At 49.8% G+C, this 20,843-nt stretch overlaps 1 protein-coding gene across 1 annotated transcript in view; it reads right to left on the bottom strand.

The window, feature by feature from the left end:
- ACSS1 (acyl-CoA synthetase short chain family member 1) overlaps positions 1-20,843 on the bottom strand; it is a 53,857-nt gene that overhangs the window by 11,185 nt on the left and 21,829 nt on the right. Inside the window, exons 3-7 of the mRNA XM_008506644.2 lie at positions 15,613-15,812; positions 8,038-8,213; positions 7,488-7,640; positions 3,804-3,951; positions 2,405-2,542 (exon numbers count right to left, since the gene is read on the bottom strand). Of these exons, the coding sequence (XP_008504866.2) occupies positions 2,405-2,542; positions 3,804-3,951; positions 7,488-7,640; positions 8,038-8,213; positions 15,613-15,812 (815 nt within the window). The remainder of the gene's footprint in view (positions 1-2,404; positions 2,543-3,803; positions 3,952-7,487; positions 7,641-8,037; positions 8,214-15,612; positions 15,813-20,843) is intronic.

The following is a 20,843-nucleotide window of genomic DNA, read 5'->3' as shown; positions in this document are numbered from 1 at the left end:
CACAGAGGATGTCAGCTTTCATTTCCACGTTCCATTTTTTTCGTTTCAAAATAATATATCTGTGTTATTTGTGAAACAGAAAGCTAAAAAGAAATTTTTTTAAGAAATACTACTCTTGGGGTAAAAGTCTTGAGTGAGCTCGATTCTGCTGACTGGGAAGATTAAAAGAAGTCAAAACACCCAAAGCCTGGTGTGCTGTGAGGGCTAATCGAGCCACCTTGGATGGGCCTGAGCTATGGCACCGAAGCAGGAGACCAGCACCACGCTGACTCTGGCCAAGGCAGGAAGCATACTGCTCCACAGTGCTGCTTGGAGCCCCAATTCGAGGAGTCACCAGGTGCTTTCTACCTGCCTGCCAGTACTGTTTATCAATAACTTGGGCCCAGGGAAACCCATGCAGGGCTCTCTTGTTGGTTCTGATTACATGACAAGAGTATGCCCACAAGACCCGCAAAATACAAAGAGCCCAGCCGAACCCCCGTGTCAGCTCCCTGGTGCAGAGGTTTTTGTGCACATGGTGGTGCCTGGTCCAAGACAGCAAGTGTATGTGGCCACAGCCCTTATGGAGGGGGTACCAGAGGAGCCTGTACTGGGCCCCGGGGAACCCCTGGCTGAGCCTGCTTTCAGCTGGGGTGCCCACTCGAATGAGCCACACAGCGCCTCCTTCTCCTGACATGCTCAGAGCATGCGCCTTGTCATTCAGGTCCTTGTGAGCCTTCTTTAGCAACCAAATCCCACGAGTGCATTTGGAAAATCAAACCTCACCCTTTACCCCTGTCCCCTCCTAGCTCCCTAGGTCCACTCAAGTGGCCTTGCAGATGATACCCAGAGGACCTGAGATGGTTTCTGTGGCCCTGGCCACCCCTTCACTTCTCTTGATGCCCCAGCACTGCCTGGCCCAGAGTGCAGGGGCACACTGCGGGGCCCCTGTGCTGTGGAGGGCAAGTCCTCTCCAGCTACACTGGCCCCCAGTCAGGAACACACAGGCCTCACCCTCCAAGCTCCAACATGCCAAGAGAGGCATCTCAGACTCACCACCATCTAGAAAGGAGCCCAACACTCTTTCTGCTCACCCCACCTGGAAAATTCAAAGTACTTGGTCATCCAGACACAAACTGACCTAAACCATGAGGCAGGCCCTGAGGAGGGAGGAGCTGGGAGCATGAAAATGTGTCTCCCAGGGAGGGGCCCTGGCCCGTCCTGGACAGGGAGGCAGCAGTGCCCTCCAGAAGCCAGAGTCTCATTTGGAGCCCTCAGGGCACTGTCTGGGCCTCCTGCTCCAGGGTCAGCCGCTCAGCTTCACAATGAGCAGTCAACCCTCGCCTGACCTTCTACATTTCCCCTGTGTGTGGTCACAGGGGTGCCGAGGAGACAGATGGCTGCAACTGGGAGCTCGCCACCCAGCAAGTTGGTCAACATGAGGACAGATATCTGTGACTGGAGCACAGGCTCATCCAAGAGCCTGAGGTCCAGAGCAGCCAAGGATATCCATGGATAGACGAGGCACAGAGAAGGTCCTTGAGGGACAGTCAGAATCCTAAGAGGCAGGGAGGGGACAGCAGGGCATTGCAGGCAAGGGGAGCAGAGCCAACCAGGACCCTAAGACCTGTCCCAGCACCACATGCCACATCACCGAGTAATGCGCACACCGTCACCCACCTCCCTTTTCCCTGGACATGTTTGGCAGAAAGACAGCCCAAGTGCTACCTGCCCCACGTGCTTCCCCATGAAAAACCACCAAGAGGAACTGTGTATTCACCCCAGGAGCCTCCCCACCTTGTTTTCCCTGCTGACCACACGTGACAACACGCATAGGGGCAGAAATGAAACACAGAAGGGAAAAGGAGAGAGAACAGGCCTGGGTACCCTCCGCCTCCTGGTACTGTCTGAACTAACCCCACGTCACCCTACCATCATGTGACTTGGTGGCAGCTATCAAAATTACAAACAGAGATAACCTCTGATCTCACAACTCTCTGCTGGAAATGTCTACAGTAAAGGCAGCACACAAGGGCAGAATGACATTCATGACAGTACTCGGCCATGGTGACACCTAGCCACAGGGGAATGCTCAGTGAACTGACTACCATCGCGCAATCCTGGACAGCCGTGAAGGAAAGGGCTTGGCCTTACCTTAAGGAGTTGGTAAGGATTCATAACAGAGACAAAGCGTAGAACTCAGGCACAGAAAATATCTGGACAGTTGTGCCCCAGCCCATTAATGCAGTGGGCCCCTGGGAGGGGCTCACAGGCAGGACCTCTGCTTCTACTCCATGCGCCTGGCATTGTTTGAATCCACCACAGACGCAGCCACATGCATAGCTTCCATGGTTAAAACTATCTGAGGCCTGCATTGCTCTGACACGGCATGACACCCTCTCGCGCAGCGGGACAGGCCGCTCACCTGACCCCAGGGTCCGCAGGGAGGAGCGGTCGTACTTCCGCACCCAGGCATCGCCGTACTTCAGCAGCAGCCGCACCGCCGTCGGGGCGCCGTAGAACTGATTGATTTTTAACCTCTGTACTGTCTCCCAATACCGACCTACAAAAAGGCCCAAATTCCCTATCGGTCTGAGAGCCCAACAGACATTATCTATTTTAAACCTTTTTAGAGAGCAGTCAGCAGATGCTGTGTGCTGAATACATGCAAAAAACTGCATGTGTTCATGAACTGGGGTTCAACTTCCACCACTGAAAGGGGAGGGGGGTGTTCTGGGACAGGACTCTGCAGGGCAGTCACCTCCCAGCACACCCCGACCTGTGGCTGGCCCACTTGGAACCAGCCTTTACCTGGCTCCGGACGGCTGCAGCCACGTGGTGTATCCCACATGATATAGCAGGAAATCAGTTCAAAGGGCTAGTGCCGTGATCTTAAAAATAACTCATGTGGCATTAACATAGAACTTTCATTTAGTCACACTTAAATGGTCTCTAAAGTGGTGACTGGTGCAGCAGTGGCCACCACTGCATGACCCCAGGGAGCAGGGCAACTGCCCAGCACACACCTGATTTCCCATAAACCCCCACAACTCACCACCACCCCTCTACACACGGGAAGCTGAGCTTAGCGTGGCTGAAGTAACGTGTCTAAGATCACACCTAAGACATGACTCTTACTGCCTAGCTATGCCCCCGAACATTCTGCCTAGAGTGCAACCAGTCCTATTGGGAGGCTGGAGAGCAGCAAGGAGAGGTGACAAGCTCCATGGACATAATTGGCAGCACTGTGGCAAGTATGGGCAAGAGCCTTCTGGCAGAGCCACCACCATTTAGCTACATTAAAACAAATACTTGGGGACACTGTGCTGTGTGAGAGGAAGATGCCAAGGTGAGCAAGACATGGCCATGCCCTCGAAATGATCTCAGTTCATGGAGGTGGCTCCAGGCCACATACAACGTGCTCTGACAGAATGGCCCTGAAAGCACAGATGGCAGGGAAAGCCCCCTCCATCTGTGGAGACCTGGGGAGGCTGGCAGATCCAGAAGGGCTGGATCTGGTCAAATGGCCATGGAAGTGAGAGAGACAGTGCTAAGGAGAGGGCCCAAGGCAGGCAGCTATATCAGAGGGATAGGAACGCTCGAGTGGGTGGTCCTGAGACTGCTTCCAGCACCAAATTAGACCCCCTTCTATTGCACACCTGGCTTCAGCCCACCCGACAGGGTGAAAGACCAAGCAGCTATGCCATGGGACCACGAGAACCACAGCCAGGCCAGAGCACAGGCCTCCACTCTACCCTCCTATGAACCTCTCCTCCTTTCTCAAGCTCCCTTCTGGGGACCCTGTTTGGGTCCCCAGTCCTCACCAGCATCAGGGTAAACCGGGGTGCTCTCAAAAAGGACGCTGGTCGCTCCATTGCAGAGGGGCCCGTACACTACGTAGCTGTGTCCTGTGATCCAACCGATGTCAGCCACACAGCCAAAGATGTCGCCTGGCCGGTAATCAAACACAAGCTGCAGAAACAGGAGGAGAGGCCATCAGGAGCCTGTTGCCCCACGTTCCCACATGTCACTAAAAGTGAGCTCTAATTGCGAGACACAGTCGTTCAGCGGCCACTGAGAGTGGGATGAGTAAGTGCACAGTGGTGGCTTCCTGCAGCCTCGGCAGTAAAAAGACAGAGCTACTGCTACACACAACAACAGCTGACTCTCGCAGTCTAGAGTGGATATGGTATGCGCCCCAACCAGACAAAGCCGATCTGTCCAGGAGGCCTCGCTAGTGCTGGCCTGCTGGGGGACTGCCTGTGAGGGGCAGGCCAGGGCCTTTGGGAGCTGGAAATGCCCCATGTCCTGATAGGGGTGGTGGCCACAAGCATACCCACAGGTGAAACTTCATCTAGTCGTATGTTTAAAATATGAGCACCTGTCTGCATTATGACATAGTTTTAAAAAATCTCTTAAAAACTACAAAAAATAAAAGCCAGAAAGACCAAGAAATGCCTCAAACCTCACCAGCTTCTAAGAGCCTAAGAGGAGGGACATTCCTGCATTCTTCCCAAAGGGTCCAACCTGAACCTGACTCCGTCTCTGGATCCAGCTGCCCCATTGCAGGAAACACAGAGGACAGAGGGGCAGACAGCCAGGCAAAGTTTAAGGAAATGGAGGGGATGGGGGGAAGCCTACAGGTTAAAAAAGGCTTAAAAGATCCCCTTTTAACATATTCCAAAAATGTCAGTGGACAAGAGTAAGCTACAGTATCCAAGGATGTACATTTGGGTGACAATTAGGAAAAGGAAAACACAGGGCAGTGTCGCTCTAAAAGCCAGGATGTGGGGGCGGGCCTGTGGTCGGAGGGGCCATGGAGGGGCTTCTGTGAGGCTGGCAACATTCCATTTCCCAAGTGAAGTAGGGTTTTCCTTATAATAATTCATTAAGCACAAATTTGATTTGGGTGGTTTTCTGTATCTGTGTTCTATTTTGCAATAAAAGGATTTTTTTTTAATTCTTTGGGTGAGTGGCCCCAAACTTCTGCTGCTGTACACGAGCGCTGAGATTCTCCAGGAGTTGCCAGACAGCACAGTGGTGGTCTCTAGATGGCCACGTCCCCAAGGGGTAAAGAGGGTTCTTTCAAGGAAGACTGCACTTTCTCTACACTGGTGAGGCAGGATGCCCACATCCCAAAGCCCCACGGCACGCAGGAACAGAAATGCCAAGTCTTCCCGGGGCTGGAGATGTCTCTTCCTGCAGTTCTTGGATGGAGAGCAGGAGCCTGGGGCCAGCCACTATCCAAAGGGCCCAGCAGGCAGCTGGCGCCCTAACCCCACTGCCCACCTCCAAAATCTGCTCACACGCCATCGTCCCTGAAGAAGCCAACATCCCTAATACCCTCTGTATATGTGCACACACACGTGTACACAGAGACGTGTGCACACGCACATACTCTCATCTACAGAAAACTGAAAGTTTCTATTCCTAATGCTTAAAAAAACCTCAATGTATTGAAGAGAAACTCAAAAGATGGTCCCCATCCTAGATGCCCACTTCTTTTGCTCATATAAACAGTGTCCTCAAAACACTCTGAAAACACAAAAAAATTAAGAATCTCAGCACATTTACAGATTCCATAATGTTAATTTTATCATAAGTTGACGGAAACAATTTGATCCATTCTGTGACTTTCTTCATATCTCGTCTCAGTGATTACGTTTTCCAAAGCATTTTACTTACAAGATGTATCAATCTTTGTAACTTCCCCACCAAGAACTGAGGGAGGGTGGGGTTTTCCAGATGAGAACAGTGAGATCTAGAAAAGCTCTGTGACATACTCAAGGTTACCCAGTGGCCAGAGGACAACCGTTTTAATATAGATTTGTGTTCTGCTCAGCCTGGTTCTGTACCACGTTTGTCTTCCTGCCTCACTTTCAACTTCCTTAGTGCTGGGCATGAGTGGCCACCAGTAGGACCGGTGCAGCGTGCATGCCTGCTGTTTCCACCTCCCAGCACCTGCTCCTCATCCACACGCATTCCAAGAGGTTCGCCTCCCATTCCACCCAGTGGCCAATCCACACACTCCACCCCCACCCTCAGCCTCTGACTGGGCCGGAATGGGGCCCTGTACCCTAACCAGGCCAGTGATTTTGCTGGGATTGTCAAGGCTCCTTCCAGCCCCTGGGGCAGCCAAACAGGGGAATCAAACCTGGTGGGGATCCTGGTTGGCACAGAGGAAGGGGGCCAAGGCAGGGAAGATACCACCACCCAAGACAGCGTCTGAGCCCCGCTTGGATGGGCCTGGGCCTTCCTATCACCTGGCCAGTCAGTTCCCTTTACTGCTGTACCAGCTGGAGCTAGTTTTGCCTTCTGCATCAAAGACGGCATGGTCCACAGATGGTATCTCAAAAGGCAATGCCACTCCCCAAGTGGGAAGTGTCCACTACTCCCCAAGGGGAGCAAGGATGCCACATTCAACTGCAATCCCCCCAATCACATTTAAATGAGTTCTGATTTTTAAATGCATTTATTGGAATAAAAAATGCGCCATATCACTTGCTTTATAATCCCTAAAGTGTGGTCCACTATAATACAATTTCCGTGTACTAAATTTGAGCTTCCTTGTAAAAGTAGATCTTTTAAAAGTTTTTTTAATTTTACTTTTATTTTATTTTTTTAAAGATTGGCACCTGAGCTAACAACTGTTGCCTATCTTCTTTTTCCTTTTCCTTTTTTTTCTCCTGCTTTTTCTCCCCAAATCCCCCCAGTACGTAGTTGTATATTTTAGCTGTGGGTCCTTCTAGTTGTGGCATGTGAGAAGCCACCTCAGTGTGGCCGGACAAGTGGTGCCATGTCCACACCCAGGATCTGAACTGGTGAAACCCCAGGCCGCCGAAGTGGAGTGCACAAACTTAACCACTCAGCCACGGGGCAGGCCCCAAAATTTTTTTAATTTTACTTTAAAATGTGGCCCCAGTGAGCAGGACCTGTAGGCCACAATACTTTTAGGGGCCCAAGAAAATGTTTTACTTTGTTTTAAAATCAGAAAAAAAAAAGATCTTTAAGAGGAAGAAAGCCTTTTAACATATAATAGTAATATATTCACCTTTATACCAACACAGTTGTAAAATATAATTTTTGACATTTTTTAATGGAGGAAGGGGCCCAGGAAGGCCAAAGCACCCGGGCCCCCAAGCATCAGAACGTGGCCCTGCCAGTGAGCATGTCAGACCAGGTGAGGGCTTGGTTCCTGCAGGCCTTCGAGCAGACAGACGGCAGAGGCACAGGCGCGAGGGGGCTAAAGGCCAGCATTGAGACTCAGGGTTGGGAGTCAGACTCTTCCAAAGTAGACAGAAATATGGCCCCTCTGCCCACCCAGTCCACTGCACTAGTGCCACAACTCACAGTAGCCCTGCTCATGAACACGCTACAGGAGAAGAGTAGCCCCCATGGGCACTGTGTTATAGCCCTAAATCCAGCCCCACTTGCCCCCTGCCCAGAGCCCTGCCAGTGAGGCATGGCCCCACGTGTCGTCACCCCCCAGCCTCCACAGAGGCCCGTACCCTGTGCGTCAGGGCGGCATACAGCAGGTAGCCCGCCTGGGTGTGGACGAGTCCTTTGGGCATCCCGGTGCTCCCAGAGGTGTACAGCATGAAGAGCATGTCCTCACTGCCCATGCTCTCTGGGGCACACACAGGGTCCTCCTTGGCCATTTCCTGTGAGGGGAAGACACAAAGAGCCCCATCCAGGGCAGTTAGCCTCTCCCCTCCATTCAGCCTCCCTGAGAACAGCTCTCCCTCAGCTGCTGTAGGACTCGGCAGACCAGATTCAGAGTTCACCTTCTCTGGCCTGCCCTAGGTCAATTCCAGATGTGAAAAAGACACAAAATGAAAGGATGGATCTAATCATTTCTGTTACATTAAGTGTTTCAGTATATTTGTGGTCTTTGAGTTCCATCTTCCCAACCAGGATATAAACCCATCAAATACCACAGGGGAACCCTGAGCACCTCTGGGAGATCCAGATTGAGAACCAAAATCTGACAAGACTCAGACCCAGTTAACCCAATAATAACCTCTCCTCCTCAAACTGTACAAAGTCAGGTAAACCCACCTGCTCGAGGGGGATGTCCAGATCCCCCATGTGGACCTTGTTTTCCGTCCTGTGAGCCACCAGGATGCACTGGACAGTTGGGCACTGCTTCACAGCTTCGTCCACTATCTTCTTCAGCTCCACCACTCGTCCTCCCCGGAGTCCTTGGTTGAAGGTGATAACCACCTTACACTTGGCTAACAGAGACAAACACAGACATTTCTGGTAGGTTTCCTCCCCATTGTGACCCTCACAGCCCAGACTAACAGGCACACATCCAGGCCTAAGAGTGTGATCAACAAAGTCCAATCCTGGGTCAAAGAGTCGACAAAACAGTGAGGGGTCTGCCTGCTATGCAATCTCTGTGCTCAGTGCACACACACCAGCCCTTTTCCCAGCTCTGAGGAAGAGCGGGAAGTGACTGGAGGCAAGTTACTTTGAAGCTCAACTCTTCCATACTTCTACCCATTCCCTCCCACCTGCCCTGGGCACTTTCCCAGGTGAGATGCCATCACACTGCCCCCAGCCACAGCCACCCTGGTGGCAGAGCAACACCAAGATGTAGAGACCAAGACAGCTGGGCAGCCAGAGACCAAGCCTCAAGAGGCCCTGTGTGGTCCTCGCCCTGTCCAGGGCCAAGAACCTTCACTGCCCAGAGAACGGGGACCACAGCCCTGGGGGATGCAGGAGCTGCCAGGCCCCACCCTCACCTTCAGGGGAAGGCCCTCCAGGCTCCACACCTGCTCTTCAACGACCCAGTTAGGCTCAGCCAGGCCCAGGGCAATGCCCGGAGACCTGAGCTTCCACCGCTAACCTATGGCGAGGCCAAGAGCAGGGAATCAGGTATAGACACAAACTGAGCCACAGGACCACAGACAAAAGAATGACCCTCCACACCATGCCCCAACCTCGGATGACCTGGAGAGATCAAGGCTGCTGTGGGTTATCAATACAACTGGTCTCTAAGGAAGATCCTGAAACAAATATTCAGTTGTGGTACCGACTGGCAGGACCCTACACACATCCCTCAGACCTTTAATCACTGCACCAAGGGCTTGTTCTGGAGCCACAGGCAGAAGTGCTGGGGGATTACCCCAACCACAGCAGCCCTCAACCAATGACCTCACCCCTTAGGGGGTCATCCTGATGCATGTGGTTCCATCATCTTGCAGCTTCTCCCTGTGGGACTAAGCCCCAGGCACCCACTGTGGAAGCTGGTCTGCTTTGATTCCTCATCCAGCCTCACTCCCTAAGGCCCACGGCGCTTCCCGGGACCACCTCCCAAATGAACTGCCTCCACTTGAACTCTCAACTCAACATCTGCCTCTGGGGAAGCCCTAACCGAGGCACCAATTGCCCTCAACCTTTGAATTTGAAAGTGCTTTCTAGCAACATACATACACCCTTTCTTCTTCCCCAGAGCCCTAGAGATGACGTGGCTTTGAGGATTGTCTAATGTGACCTGAGAATTCTCTAGCACAGGCCTTTGCAGCTGGATGACTCAGGAGGGTCATCAGGGGTCAGAGAGATACTCCAGACTTCCTGGGACACCAAGAGAAGTGTTATCTAGCTCTGCACACCAGGGACCCCCAATTGCACACACTGCTCTTCGGGACTTGGCAATCTGTCGCCCTGAGGAAACAAAGTCAGGTAGGCAGACACTGTCTGAGACGCTCTGGGCCTACAGCCCTGGAGATGGGTTTGGTCCAGGTAAGTTCCCTGTGAGGGAGGAAGGGAGATGATTCAGCAGGGAGAAGTTACTCTTCTCAAGCAGATAAATGACTGAGAAAGCTCAGGAACCCCCAGGAGAAAACAGCAGCCCCAGCCCATCCCAGGTGCTGGAATCATGTGGTGTGGGTTGTAGTTCCTCTGCGGCCTCCCATGGCACATGCCTCATTCCTTGTGCTCATTTGTCTGAGACCTTCCCACTGGAGCAGTTCTCAAGGGCAGGAACCTGTGCACACGCCTGGCCCGAGAGGTGCTTGGGGAGCGCATCTCAGCCTGTGGTTCCCTGAGGCTGGGCGATGCTACAGGGCAAGTGCACAGCATCAGGGCACAGGCAGGATCAGCCTGATGCTTTGGCTGAGAGGATTCCATTTTACCTCCCTGGTTTTTGAGCAGGTATTGGCATCTGTATTAGTCTTCTACTATTCCCATAGCCAATCACCACAAACTCAGTGGCTCAGAACACTCATTTTTAGCTCACAGTTCTGTAGTCCAAGTGAGCTCAGCAGGGTTCTTTCCTCAAAGTCTCAATGCCAAAGTCAAGATGTCAGGGCCTGGGGTCTCCTCTGGAGGCCCTCGGGGAAAATCTGCTGCCAGGCTATTCAGAGTGTGGGTAAAACTCAGTTCCATGTGACTGTAGGACTGAGGTCCCCATTTCCTTGCTGACTGTCAGCCAGGGGCCATTCTCAGCCTCTAGAGCCACCTACGTCCCCTGGTTCATGATCTCCTGTATCTTCAAAGCCAGCAGTGGCAGGTCAAGTCCTTCTCACACTTTGAATCTCTCTGACCTCCCCTCCTGCCACATGTCTTCTGCCTCCAGCCAGAGATGTTCTCTACTTTCAAAGGCTTATGTGATTAGATTGGGTCCACTTAGATAATCTCCCCATTTTAAGGTCCATCACATCTGCAAAGCCTGTTTGCTATAAGGTAACGTATTCACAGGTTCTGGGGGATTAGAGCATGGACATTCGTGGGGGCCATATTCTGTCCCTACACTGCCTCTCAGAGCCATTCTCCTGACCGACCCCCACCATATCCACCATACCTCCCTCTCTCTCTACTCCTCACACAGCCTAAAGTAAGAGGGAAAATAAAGGGAAGAGAAGTGGTCAGAGCCTGGAGGCCATGCTAGGGTATTGGAACTCTAGAATAGTACATACTAACTGAGGTGGCTGCCCGGCTCCTGGTGAGCCCCTGGTGGCCTTGTTCAGAATCTCACCCCAGTGGCAGATTAAAGATAGGTGCAAATTCTTTGACGGGGTCTCATGGAGAAATAGGGTCTAGATCCCCTCCCCTTGAATCTGGAATGGCCGCTGGCTGGTTTAACCAATACAGTATAGTGAAAATGATGCCATGTGTATTCTGTGCCTGGCCTTTAACACAACCAGCAATTTCCACTTCCTTCCTGTTGGAGCCATGAGCCACCACATAACAAGTCTGACTCAGAGGTTGCCATCCTGTGAGGAAGCCCAAGTTAGCCATGTGGAGAGGCCACATGAAGAGAAAGAGATGCCTGGCCAGCCTCCAATCATTCAACCCAACCCAGCTGATATCCTAGACATCATGGAATGGAAAAAAGCCATTCCCACTCTGCCCATCTGATTCCTACCCCAGAGAATCATGAAATATAACAGCAAAATTCATTAGTTTTATATTATTTATATAACTATATTTTATTATATTTATATGTTATATTTTATTTATTATTATACATTTATTACTGTTTTAAGCACTAAATTTTGGAGTAGTTTGTTACACAGCAGTAGACAACCAAACCACCCCCTCAATGAGCGAAGAGGACACAGACCCTGTTCCAACACAGTCTTGCCCCCAGGAACCTGCCACCTGAACAGGTGGACATGGAGGCTGAAGGGTGTTGGGGAAGAGCCCTCTTAATGGCAAAGTTCTACAGAAAAGTTACAGGAGTGCCCCAACTGAGGCCCTCAGAGCTGACCTGGCCCCTGCCCTCTGATGGCCTGGTTGTTTATGATTCTGAGGTTTGTAGTACTTGGAGCTACCTCAGCATCCAGCTCCTAAATCCCCATATGCTAAATTCCCCAGAGTCAACTGCTGTTGCTTGTTTCAAAGGATCTTCACAGAAACACTTGGTCACTGTGGCCACATCAGGAAGAGAGGACGGGGCAGCCCAGTGTAATGCTATAAAAGCCATGAACTCTGGTGGCAGGATGCCTGCATTCAAATCCTGCCTGTCACTAACAGTGTGGCATGGGGCAAGTCACTTAACATCTCTGTGTCTCAGATTCCTTATCTTTAAAAAATGAGTATAACCTCCCAATGAAGAAAAGTCCAGGATCAGACGGCTTCACTGGTGAGTTCTACCCAACATTTAAAGAGAAATTAACATCAACCCTTCTCAAACTCTTCCCAAAAATTTCAGAGGAGGAAACACTTTCTAACTCATTCTATGAAGCCAGCATTACTCTGATACCAAAGCCAGACAAACACATCACAAGAAAACTACAGACCAATATCCCTTATGAACACTGATGCAAAAATCCTCAAGAAAATGCTAACAAACTGTATCCAGCAGCATATTAACAGGATTATACATCATGACCAAGGGGGATTTATTCCCCGAATGCAAAGATGGTTCAACATACAGAAATCAACTAATATAATACACCACATTAATAAAATGATAGACAAAAACCACATCTCAACTGATGCAGAAAAGGCATTTAACAAAACCCAACACCCTTTCATGATAAAACCACTTAATAAACTAGGAAGAGAAGGGAACTTCCTCTGATAAAGATCATCTATGAAAACCCAGAGACAACATCATACTCAATAGTGAAAGACTGAAAGTTCCCCCACTAAGATCAGGAACAAGACAGGGATGCCCACTTTCACTGCTGGTATTCAACATTGTGAAGGAAATTCTAACCAGAGAAATTAAGCGAAAAGAAAGGAAAGAAAGGATGAAAAGGCATCCAAATTAGAAAGGAAGAAGTTATCTCTATGCACATATGATCCTATATGTAGAAAATCCTAAGGAATCCACAAAAACTACTAAAGCTAATTATCAAATTCTACAAATTTGCAGGATACAAGATCCACACACAAAAGTCAGTTGTATTTCTATATACTAGCAACAAACAATCCACCAAAAAACTAAGAAAACAATTCCATTTACAAAAGCTTCACAAAGAGTAAAATACTTAGGAACAAATTTTACCAAGGAGGTGCAAGACTTGTACACTGCAAACTACAAAACATTGCTGAAAACAATTAAAGCAGAGATAAATAAATGAAAAGACATCTGTGTTCATAGATTGGAAGAGTTAATATTGTCAATATGGCAATACTCTCCAAATTGTTTTACAGATTCAATATAATCCCTATCAAAATCCCAACGGCCTTTTTCGCAGAAATGGAAAAGTTGATCCTAAAATTCATATGGAAATGCAAGAGACCCAGAATAACCAAAACAATCTCAAAAAAGGAGAACAAAGTTGGAAGACTCACAGTTCCTGATCTCAAAACTTACTAGAAAGCTAAAGTGTCAAAACAGTTTGGTACTGGCACAAGGACAGATGTATACATCAGTATAACAGAATAGAGAACTCAGAAATAAGCCCTCGTATATATAGTCAAATTATTTTGCACAAGGGTGCCAAGACCATTCAACGGGGGAAAGAATAGTCTTTTCAACAAATGGTGCTGATACCACTGGATATCCACAGGCCAAAGAATGAAGATGGACCCTTACCTTACACTACATACAAAAATTAACTCGTGGATCAAGGACCTAAACGTGCAAGCTAAAACTGTAAAACTCTTAGAAGAAAACATAGAGGCAAATCTTTATGACGTTGGGTTTGGCAACGGATTCTTAAAGAATACACCAAAAGCACAAGCAGCAAAAGAAAAAAATCAATCAATTGCACTTCATCACAATTAAAAACTTTTGTGCATCAAAGGACACTATCAAGAGAATGAAAAGACAACCTATAGAATGGGAGAGAATAATCGTAAATCATATACCTGATAAATGTCTAGCAGCCAGAATATATAGAGAACTTACAACTCAACAACAAAAAGACAAACAACCAATTAAAAATTGGGCAAAGAGCTTGAGTAGACATTTCTCCAAAGAAGACATGCAAATGGACAATAAGCACATGAAAAGATGCTCAATGACATTAGTCATTATGAAAATGCATATCAAAACCACAATGAGATTCATACCCACTAGGATGGCTATAGTTTTCTTCTTTTTTTTTTAAAGAAAACAAATGTTGATGAGGATTCAGAGAAACTGGAACCCTCATACATTGCTCGTGGGAATGTAAAACAGAGGAGCTCCTTTGGAAAACAGTTTTGCAATTCCTCAGGAAGTTAAACACAGAATTACCATATATGCCAACAATTCCTCTCCTAGGTACACACCCAACACATTGAAAGCAGGTGTTCTTCCACATGAACATTCATAGCAGTTCTATTCACACGAGCCAAAAAGTGGAAACAAGTCAAATGTCCATCAACAGATGAATGGATAAACAAAATGTGGTATATCCACACAGTGAAATATTATTGAGCTATAAAAAGAAAAGAAGTACTGATATATGCTATAACATGACTGACCCTTGAAAGCACTATGCTTAGTAAAAGAAGCTGAACACAAAAGGCCACATATTGTATGAGTTCATTCATATGAAACACCCAGAATAGGTAAACCATAGAGACAGAAAGCAGGTTAGTGGTTGCCAGAGGCTAGGTGGAGGGGGAAATGGGGAACACCTGCTTAATGGGTATGAGATGTCTGTTTAGTGTAATGAAAAAGTTCTGGAATATACAGTGATGATGGTTGCACAACATTGTGAATGTATTTAATGCCACTGAAGTATACACTTAAAAATGGTTACAATGGTAATAAAGGGGGGGGGGATATTGAGAACACTATCTCATACAACACTTACGAGGACTAAGTTAGTTAAATGAGATGACCTTTGCAAAGTGCTTAGAACAGTGCCTGGCACATAGTAGGTGCTACAGAGTTGACAGAGAGAAAGAGAAAGAGGAATGGCAACACCAACCCTTGAAAGTGGAGGGAGAAACACGGCGAAGGAGTGGAAAAGGTTTCCCAGCCTTGTCTAAAATCCCATGGTCAGCAGGGGTCTGAGAACTCCACCCTGTAGCTCTGTTCACTACCAAAAGGCAAGTCTTCTATGAGACACAAAGAACTCTCAGTGGCCCCCTTGGCACCCTCCTTGGGGAGCCAGCTCAGGGACTCTTCTTAGAATCTCACTGGAGCAGGGTTCAGACTGCATGGACATGGGGCACCACTGAAACACTGGGCCCTCTGACACCTGAAAAAGGAAGGATATCGTTCTGCACACTGTCCAGGAGACGCTGACCCACCTATGGACAGAAAGTCTTAAATACATCACAGGCCCCCACACCTGACTCCAGGCCTCCAGAGATGGTCCCTATCATCCTTCACGAGGGAAGCCTTCCAGCTGTTGACCCATGCAACCTTCCCTGTACATCCCCAGGCCCACCTCACCCTACATGTTTCTTCCCTCCTCCCCTGCAGCCATACCAGCCTCCTGCAGGCCCTCACACTCACTGTGCTCCTCCCACCGCTCAGCGGGCACCTATGCTGTTCCCTCCATAGAATCTTCCCTCCCTTCTTCATCTGGTCAAATCCCACACATACACTCAGATCTCAGCTCACAGAACATATGCTCATTCAGCCATGTGCCGGTCCCTGGTAGTGTCTGTCATTTGTCTGTGTGACTTTCATTAATGTCTGTCTCCACTCTCACTCCCTGATGGCCACACCCCAAGGAACACAGAGCAGGGGATTCTGCGTTCCTCCCTCCCTCACCCTGCCCACAAGCTCACCATCATTGATTCTCCCAGCCAAGGACTCCGCACTGAAGCCAGCAAAGACAACCGTGTGGACGGCTCCGATCCTGGCACAGGCCAGCATTGCGGCCACAGCCACTGGAGACACAGGCATATAAATGGCCACACGGTCCCCTCGACAGACCCCATGCCTCTTCAGTGTGTTGGCCAGGCGGCATGTGGTCTCCAGCAGTTCCCTGCGGCACAGAGAAGAGAAGGCTATCAGAGATGGGGGAGGGCCAAAACGCAGACTAACTGGGGGCAGAACCATTCTGCAAACTGCAAGTTCTGTACACCTAACCACTGCCTGGAGGGTTGCGGGCAATCAAATACTCATTGCATGGGAAGTTCTTTTCCAGAAACAGTGTTTTAAACTTTGTAGACTGGTACTGAGAGATTCCCTCCACGCTGCTGAGGTAAAATGGTGGTCCTTGCATCATCTAGAGCAGGGCTTCCCAGAGACCACAGCGCCCAAAGCCTAGATGGTCATATCCTGAGACTTCTGAATACATTCGCCTCCGAAAGACCTCAGAAGTAAGATATTTAGTGGGGGAGGTAAGGCCCCAATTTTCTGAATCAGCACCTGCAGTGGCACCAAGCCAGCTCCTGCCAGGCAGGGCCCCGGACTCAGGCGACAGACCCAACGCTGCAAAGCCACAGCGGGTCGGCACAGGGGGCGGCGCAGGATGGCCTCCCCGTGCAGCGCCGGGGCAAGGCTGTCGGGAGCGAGAACACCCCGCCTTTCTCCGTGCTGGGCGCTCGGAGAACCCGGGCCTGGCAGGCCCAGCAGACACCCCGGCCTGCGCCTCCCACGCCCCCGCCACCCCTTACTCCTCCCCGGGACGTCGCGAGGTTCCGCCAGCGGTGAGAACCCACAGCTCCCTGAGCAAGCTGATTGGCTTAGAGGTTGGCACGGGACCCAACCCGGCCCAACCAGAGCCCACGACAGGCCCCTCCCGAAAGCCGGAAGTCCGCGGCGGCCGCTGCCGCGTGGCCGGAAGCGGGGAAGCGGCCGGGAGCCACGCTCGCCCCTGGCTCTGACGAACGTGGACCCGGCTAATAACCGTTTTCCCATTTTTGCTCTACAGTTTGATTTAAATTTATTATTTAGTAAAAAGAAGTAGCAAGGAAGGACAGAATAGGGGAAACCAAGGCCGCGCCCGCCCTCCACGCGCTCCAGCCCCGGCCCCGGCCCCGGGACGCCCGCCGCCCGTCGGCTCCTTTCCCGGGGTGCGAGGGCGAAGGCCCGGCCGGGAGGGCTCCCCGGAGGCAGAGCTCGACGAGAGGCCGCCCGGAAGCCGCCGCGGAAGGGAATGAACGGGCCGCCGCAGGCCGCGGCCTCGCAGGCAGGGGCCTCGGCGGGCGTCGTCACTGCCCAGAGCCACCGTGCGTGGAGACCAGCCGAGAGCCAGTGCAGCCTGCGCGCCGGCCGCCGGGACTCCTGCCAGGCTGGCTCCAGCGCGCCTCTGCTGCTGCGTTCTCCTTTTCTCCTTAAAGCTTTCAGAAGCAGGACAAAGGCGCTATTCAGTGGCACCCCACCCACCCCTCGCCTAAGTTTATGATGAAAGGAAGAGCAGCCCCCCTCGACAGCCCTCAGCACCAAACTCCGCAGAGTCCTGGGTCCAGAAACACTCCCCCTACTGCTGAGGAGGCGGCTGGAATGGCCTCTGACCGCTGAGGAGGCAGCTGTGGTCAATAATGCGGAAGAGTAACTCGGGTCCAGTGTGGGCGCCATTTCTCAGCGCTAAGGACCTGTGCGTCCGGGCAGCGCTGTAGGAGACAGAGGCTTGTGTGTGTGTCCCATCACTGGTGGTGAAATTCAGCCCTTATTCTGCAGGCCAAAGGCAGCAGTTTGGAGTGAAAACAAACGTGAACTGTCCAGACAGAGGCCTGGTTGGCTTTGTGTAGTAGCCGCGTAGGCGTGGAAGCTTACCCGTCTCAGCTGCCATGAGATCACCTGAGAAACAGAAGGCGCCGTCACCTTGGGTAACTGTCCTAAGTATTGATGAGAAGCGTCACCCACCGAGGACTCTCCCAAACATTCAGTAGGTATTATGTTTCCCATCAGATGTCTTTATTTGGAATCATTTTCTAAAATTCACTTTGGTGAATTCCTAAGATGTTAAAAATTCCGTTTTAGGCACCATGGGGTGAGTGGGCATAGACAAAGGAAATGAGAGGGAGTGTCCTCCAGGAGCACAGCTCGGACTGGGGAGATGAAGGCACATGCGAGGGAGTGAAGGCGCAGCTTTCTGGAAAGGGTGGCTATGAGGAAGGGTAACAAGGCAGCAAAAGGGAAAGGAGTGAGTTCTGCTTACACAATCAGAAGTCACCGGAATGTCAGAGCTGGGTAGTGTACCTACAGCCCTGGGGAAGGGTCTGGAGACCAAGCAAAGGTAGTCCATGTGTTGTTCCCTGGAGGACTGAGGGGCCTCGACATGTACACGCGAGCTGGAACTGGGTGTCTGGTGGGGCCCACACTCTTGCTGCTGCATCCATGGGAGAAATTTCTGATAAAGAATTTGATCCGGGTAAATCTCTGAGCTCACTCCGCTTCCTCTGCACTCTGCCAAGGCCATAAACCTCAAGGTCGAAGGGCTCCCTGAAGGTCAGACAGGGCAGGAGGCTACACTGTCTGCCAGAATGCTGCACACAGCAGTCCAGCCTCTGCTTAAACATCACATTGCTGGAGGCCACCACCTCACAGGGCTGCCTTGTCTTTGTCACTTTAGTAGAGAAACAGTCTTCCTAACATTGGACCAAGATTTGTAGCTGTTCAAATTCCACCCCTTGATCCTAGCTCTGCCCTTTAAAGCTGCCCAGTATAAATCTCATTTGTCATTTGACAACAGCTCTTCAAATTCCTCGGTACCCGCCCCCTCCCCCCACTGCCCCACAAGCCCTTTCCACTCCCAGGTTCTGGTCCAGCCCTCGGGGGCCCCACTCTAGACACCTGCAGGTTACCAAATGGTCCCCACATTCCCATGGTGTCTGTGCAAAGCAGAATATGGGCACACCCAGACTCTTGACTTCAACTCTATATTTAACCCTGTAGATTAAGAGGACGTTAATTTTTTAATACCTGATACAGGTGGCTCAAATTCAACATGAGGTCACCAACCCCACCTTCATCCCCCAAAACACAGAACAGCTGCTCTTTAACCAGGGCTTTCCCATATTATGATCAGGGAATTATTTTTTTAAAGCAGCCTTTCCATTTGTCCCTATTTAAGTCTATCTCAGTTTCTCCTCGTCTTTCCAGCTAACCCATTATTTGTTAAACTTGGATTTTTCATTTTAAACTTTCGCTTTTCATTAGCAATTGCCTCCAGACTTCTACCAATGGAAAAAATAGTTAGCAAACCTAGGTCTTCAAATCATTGAAAAATAAATGTTATTCCAAGTACTCAAAAACTGTTCGAAAGCATGTTCTTTGGTGACTTCTCAAAGACTTCCACAAACTAAAATGCTGCTGTTTCTGTATCAAAAAGATAATGCAGCTATTCAGTGACCAGTGCTTTGGGCTGTCGCTACAGGAAACACTGGCTTCCTCCTTGCCTGTGGGATCTTTCCAAGGGACAGTGACGTGCAGCTTTCTGAGAAATGATCTCACTAAGATGAGTTAAAGTTATGTTTTCAAGTGCAAAGAGAAATATAACATCTGTTCAGGCACTGAGCAAGATATCTAAGTTTGCAATATAGACTCCTCAGGGCCAACCTTTCAGTGTAGACATATGCAAATAATGTGCACAAATATATAAATTTGGCCTTGTATTCATGCTTCTTAACACCAGTAAAATGCTGACTGGCCTTGGCGGAAAGAAGGAGACCTTCTCTAGCCAGCTCTTATTAAACATAATTGGGAATAACATTTATCCAATGCTAAAGACATAATCTGACCACAAGTATTTGTAACCAACATGACACCTGCCCAGACTCAGATGGTATAGAGGCCCCCTGGCCCAGCTCAGTCCAAAACCGGACATAGCTGGAAACAGAGTTCAGAAGAAAAAAGAGGAAGAAATACATTCATATTTATTTATTTATCTATCTTCCAATCAGAGCTGTTTTTCACAGTTACTATTTGAAAGTCTCTTTCTCTCCTAGCTGTTTCCCAGTGACAGCCCGGGGAAATAAGATAAGCCACGTGTGTGTGTTGTTGTATTTAAGAAATAAACAAATCGGGAGTGTGTGATTTGCTCACTTCCTACAGTAACTCTAGCTCTTAGTGTTCATTAAATAAACACTAGCTGACAGACTGACCTTCTTCACTGGCCATCTGCCCCACTGACCACAAGCTCTACTTGGGCAGGAATTGGGGGCTTTACTGCCTTCCTCCCAGTGCCTGGTGCAGAGCCCAGCTCAGAGAAGGTGCTCCATAAATATCTGTTGAATGAATGGGAACAGTAGGGAAGTGAAACGAGAAGAGCCCTGGCAGGCACAAGGTGTCCACTCTGCAGATGCCTTACATCTTCCTCGAGAGAGAGAGAGGGCGAAGCTGCCGTCACCTCAGCATCACACTGGCAGGAAAATGTCCTGACCCTTTGAGAGGCAAATGGAAAGGACCATCCCCACTGATAAACCAACCCCTGGCTACTTTTCTATTCATTTTCTTCTGCCAATAAGGGAAGTAGAGCCAGGTAATCGTGTTGATATGTGAATGGAAGGCCAGTGACAGATACAAAGCATTTCAGAGTGACTGCTCCCCTCCAAGCCTCGGTGCTGACAGGAGGGTCCACTCCATGGTCCAGATGCAGAATGTGAAGGGACACCCATCTGTCCTCAGTACACTGTCTCTAGAATTTGATAGTCTCTTCAGCAAACCATTTCTGGAAGTCGGAGGTAGTGAGAGAAGAAAGGATCAGCTTTAGGAAAGCAGAACATAACAGGAGGGACTCTTTCTCCCACAGGGAGAGTGTGGAGGGCTGGGCAGGGCACATGGATGGCTCATGAATCCTGTCTCAGAACCAGGCCTAGGGACAAACTCCTGCCCTCAGGCAGCCTTCTCTGACCCACATGTTACTGCACCCACCAGATCCGATTTAATGGTGATGAGATTTACTCGCTCTGGTACTTGTTGCCACTGAGAGAACAGAAGCCCAGGGAATCAGCTGAGTGGGCGCATAAGCCAAGTATGAAATTCCTCACACGTCATTATTTGATTTCGTGACCATGATCTTTAGCAAAAAGAAGCTGCGGTGGAATATAAAGTAGTAGGCACACACAAC

This window comes from Equus przewalskii, chromosome 21 (genome assembly GCF_037783145.1).
Source record: "Equus przewalskii isolate Varuska chromosome 21, EquPr2, whole genome shotgun sequence".
Taxonomy (NCBI): domain Eukaryota; kingdom Metazoa; phylum Chordata; class Mammalia; order Perissodactyla; family Equidae; genus Equus; species Equus przewalskii.
This window is presented reverse-complemented; position numbering and strand designations above follow the sequence as displayed.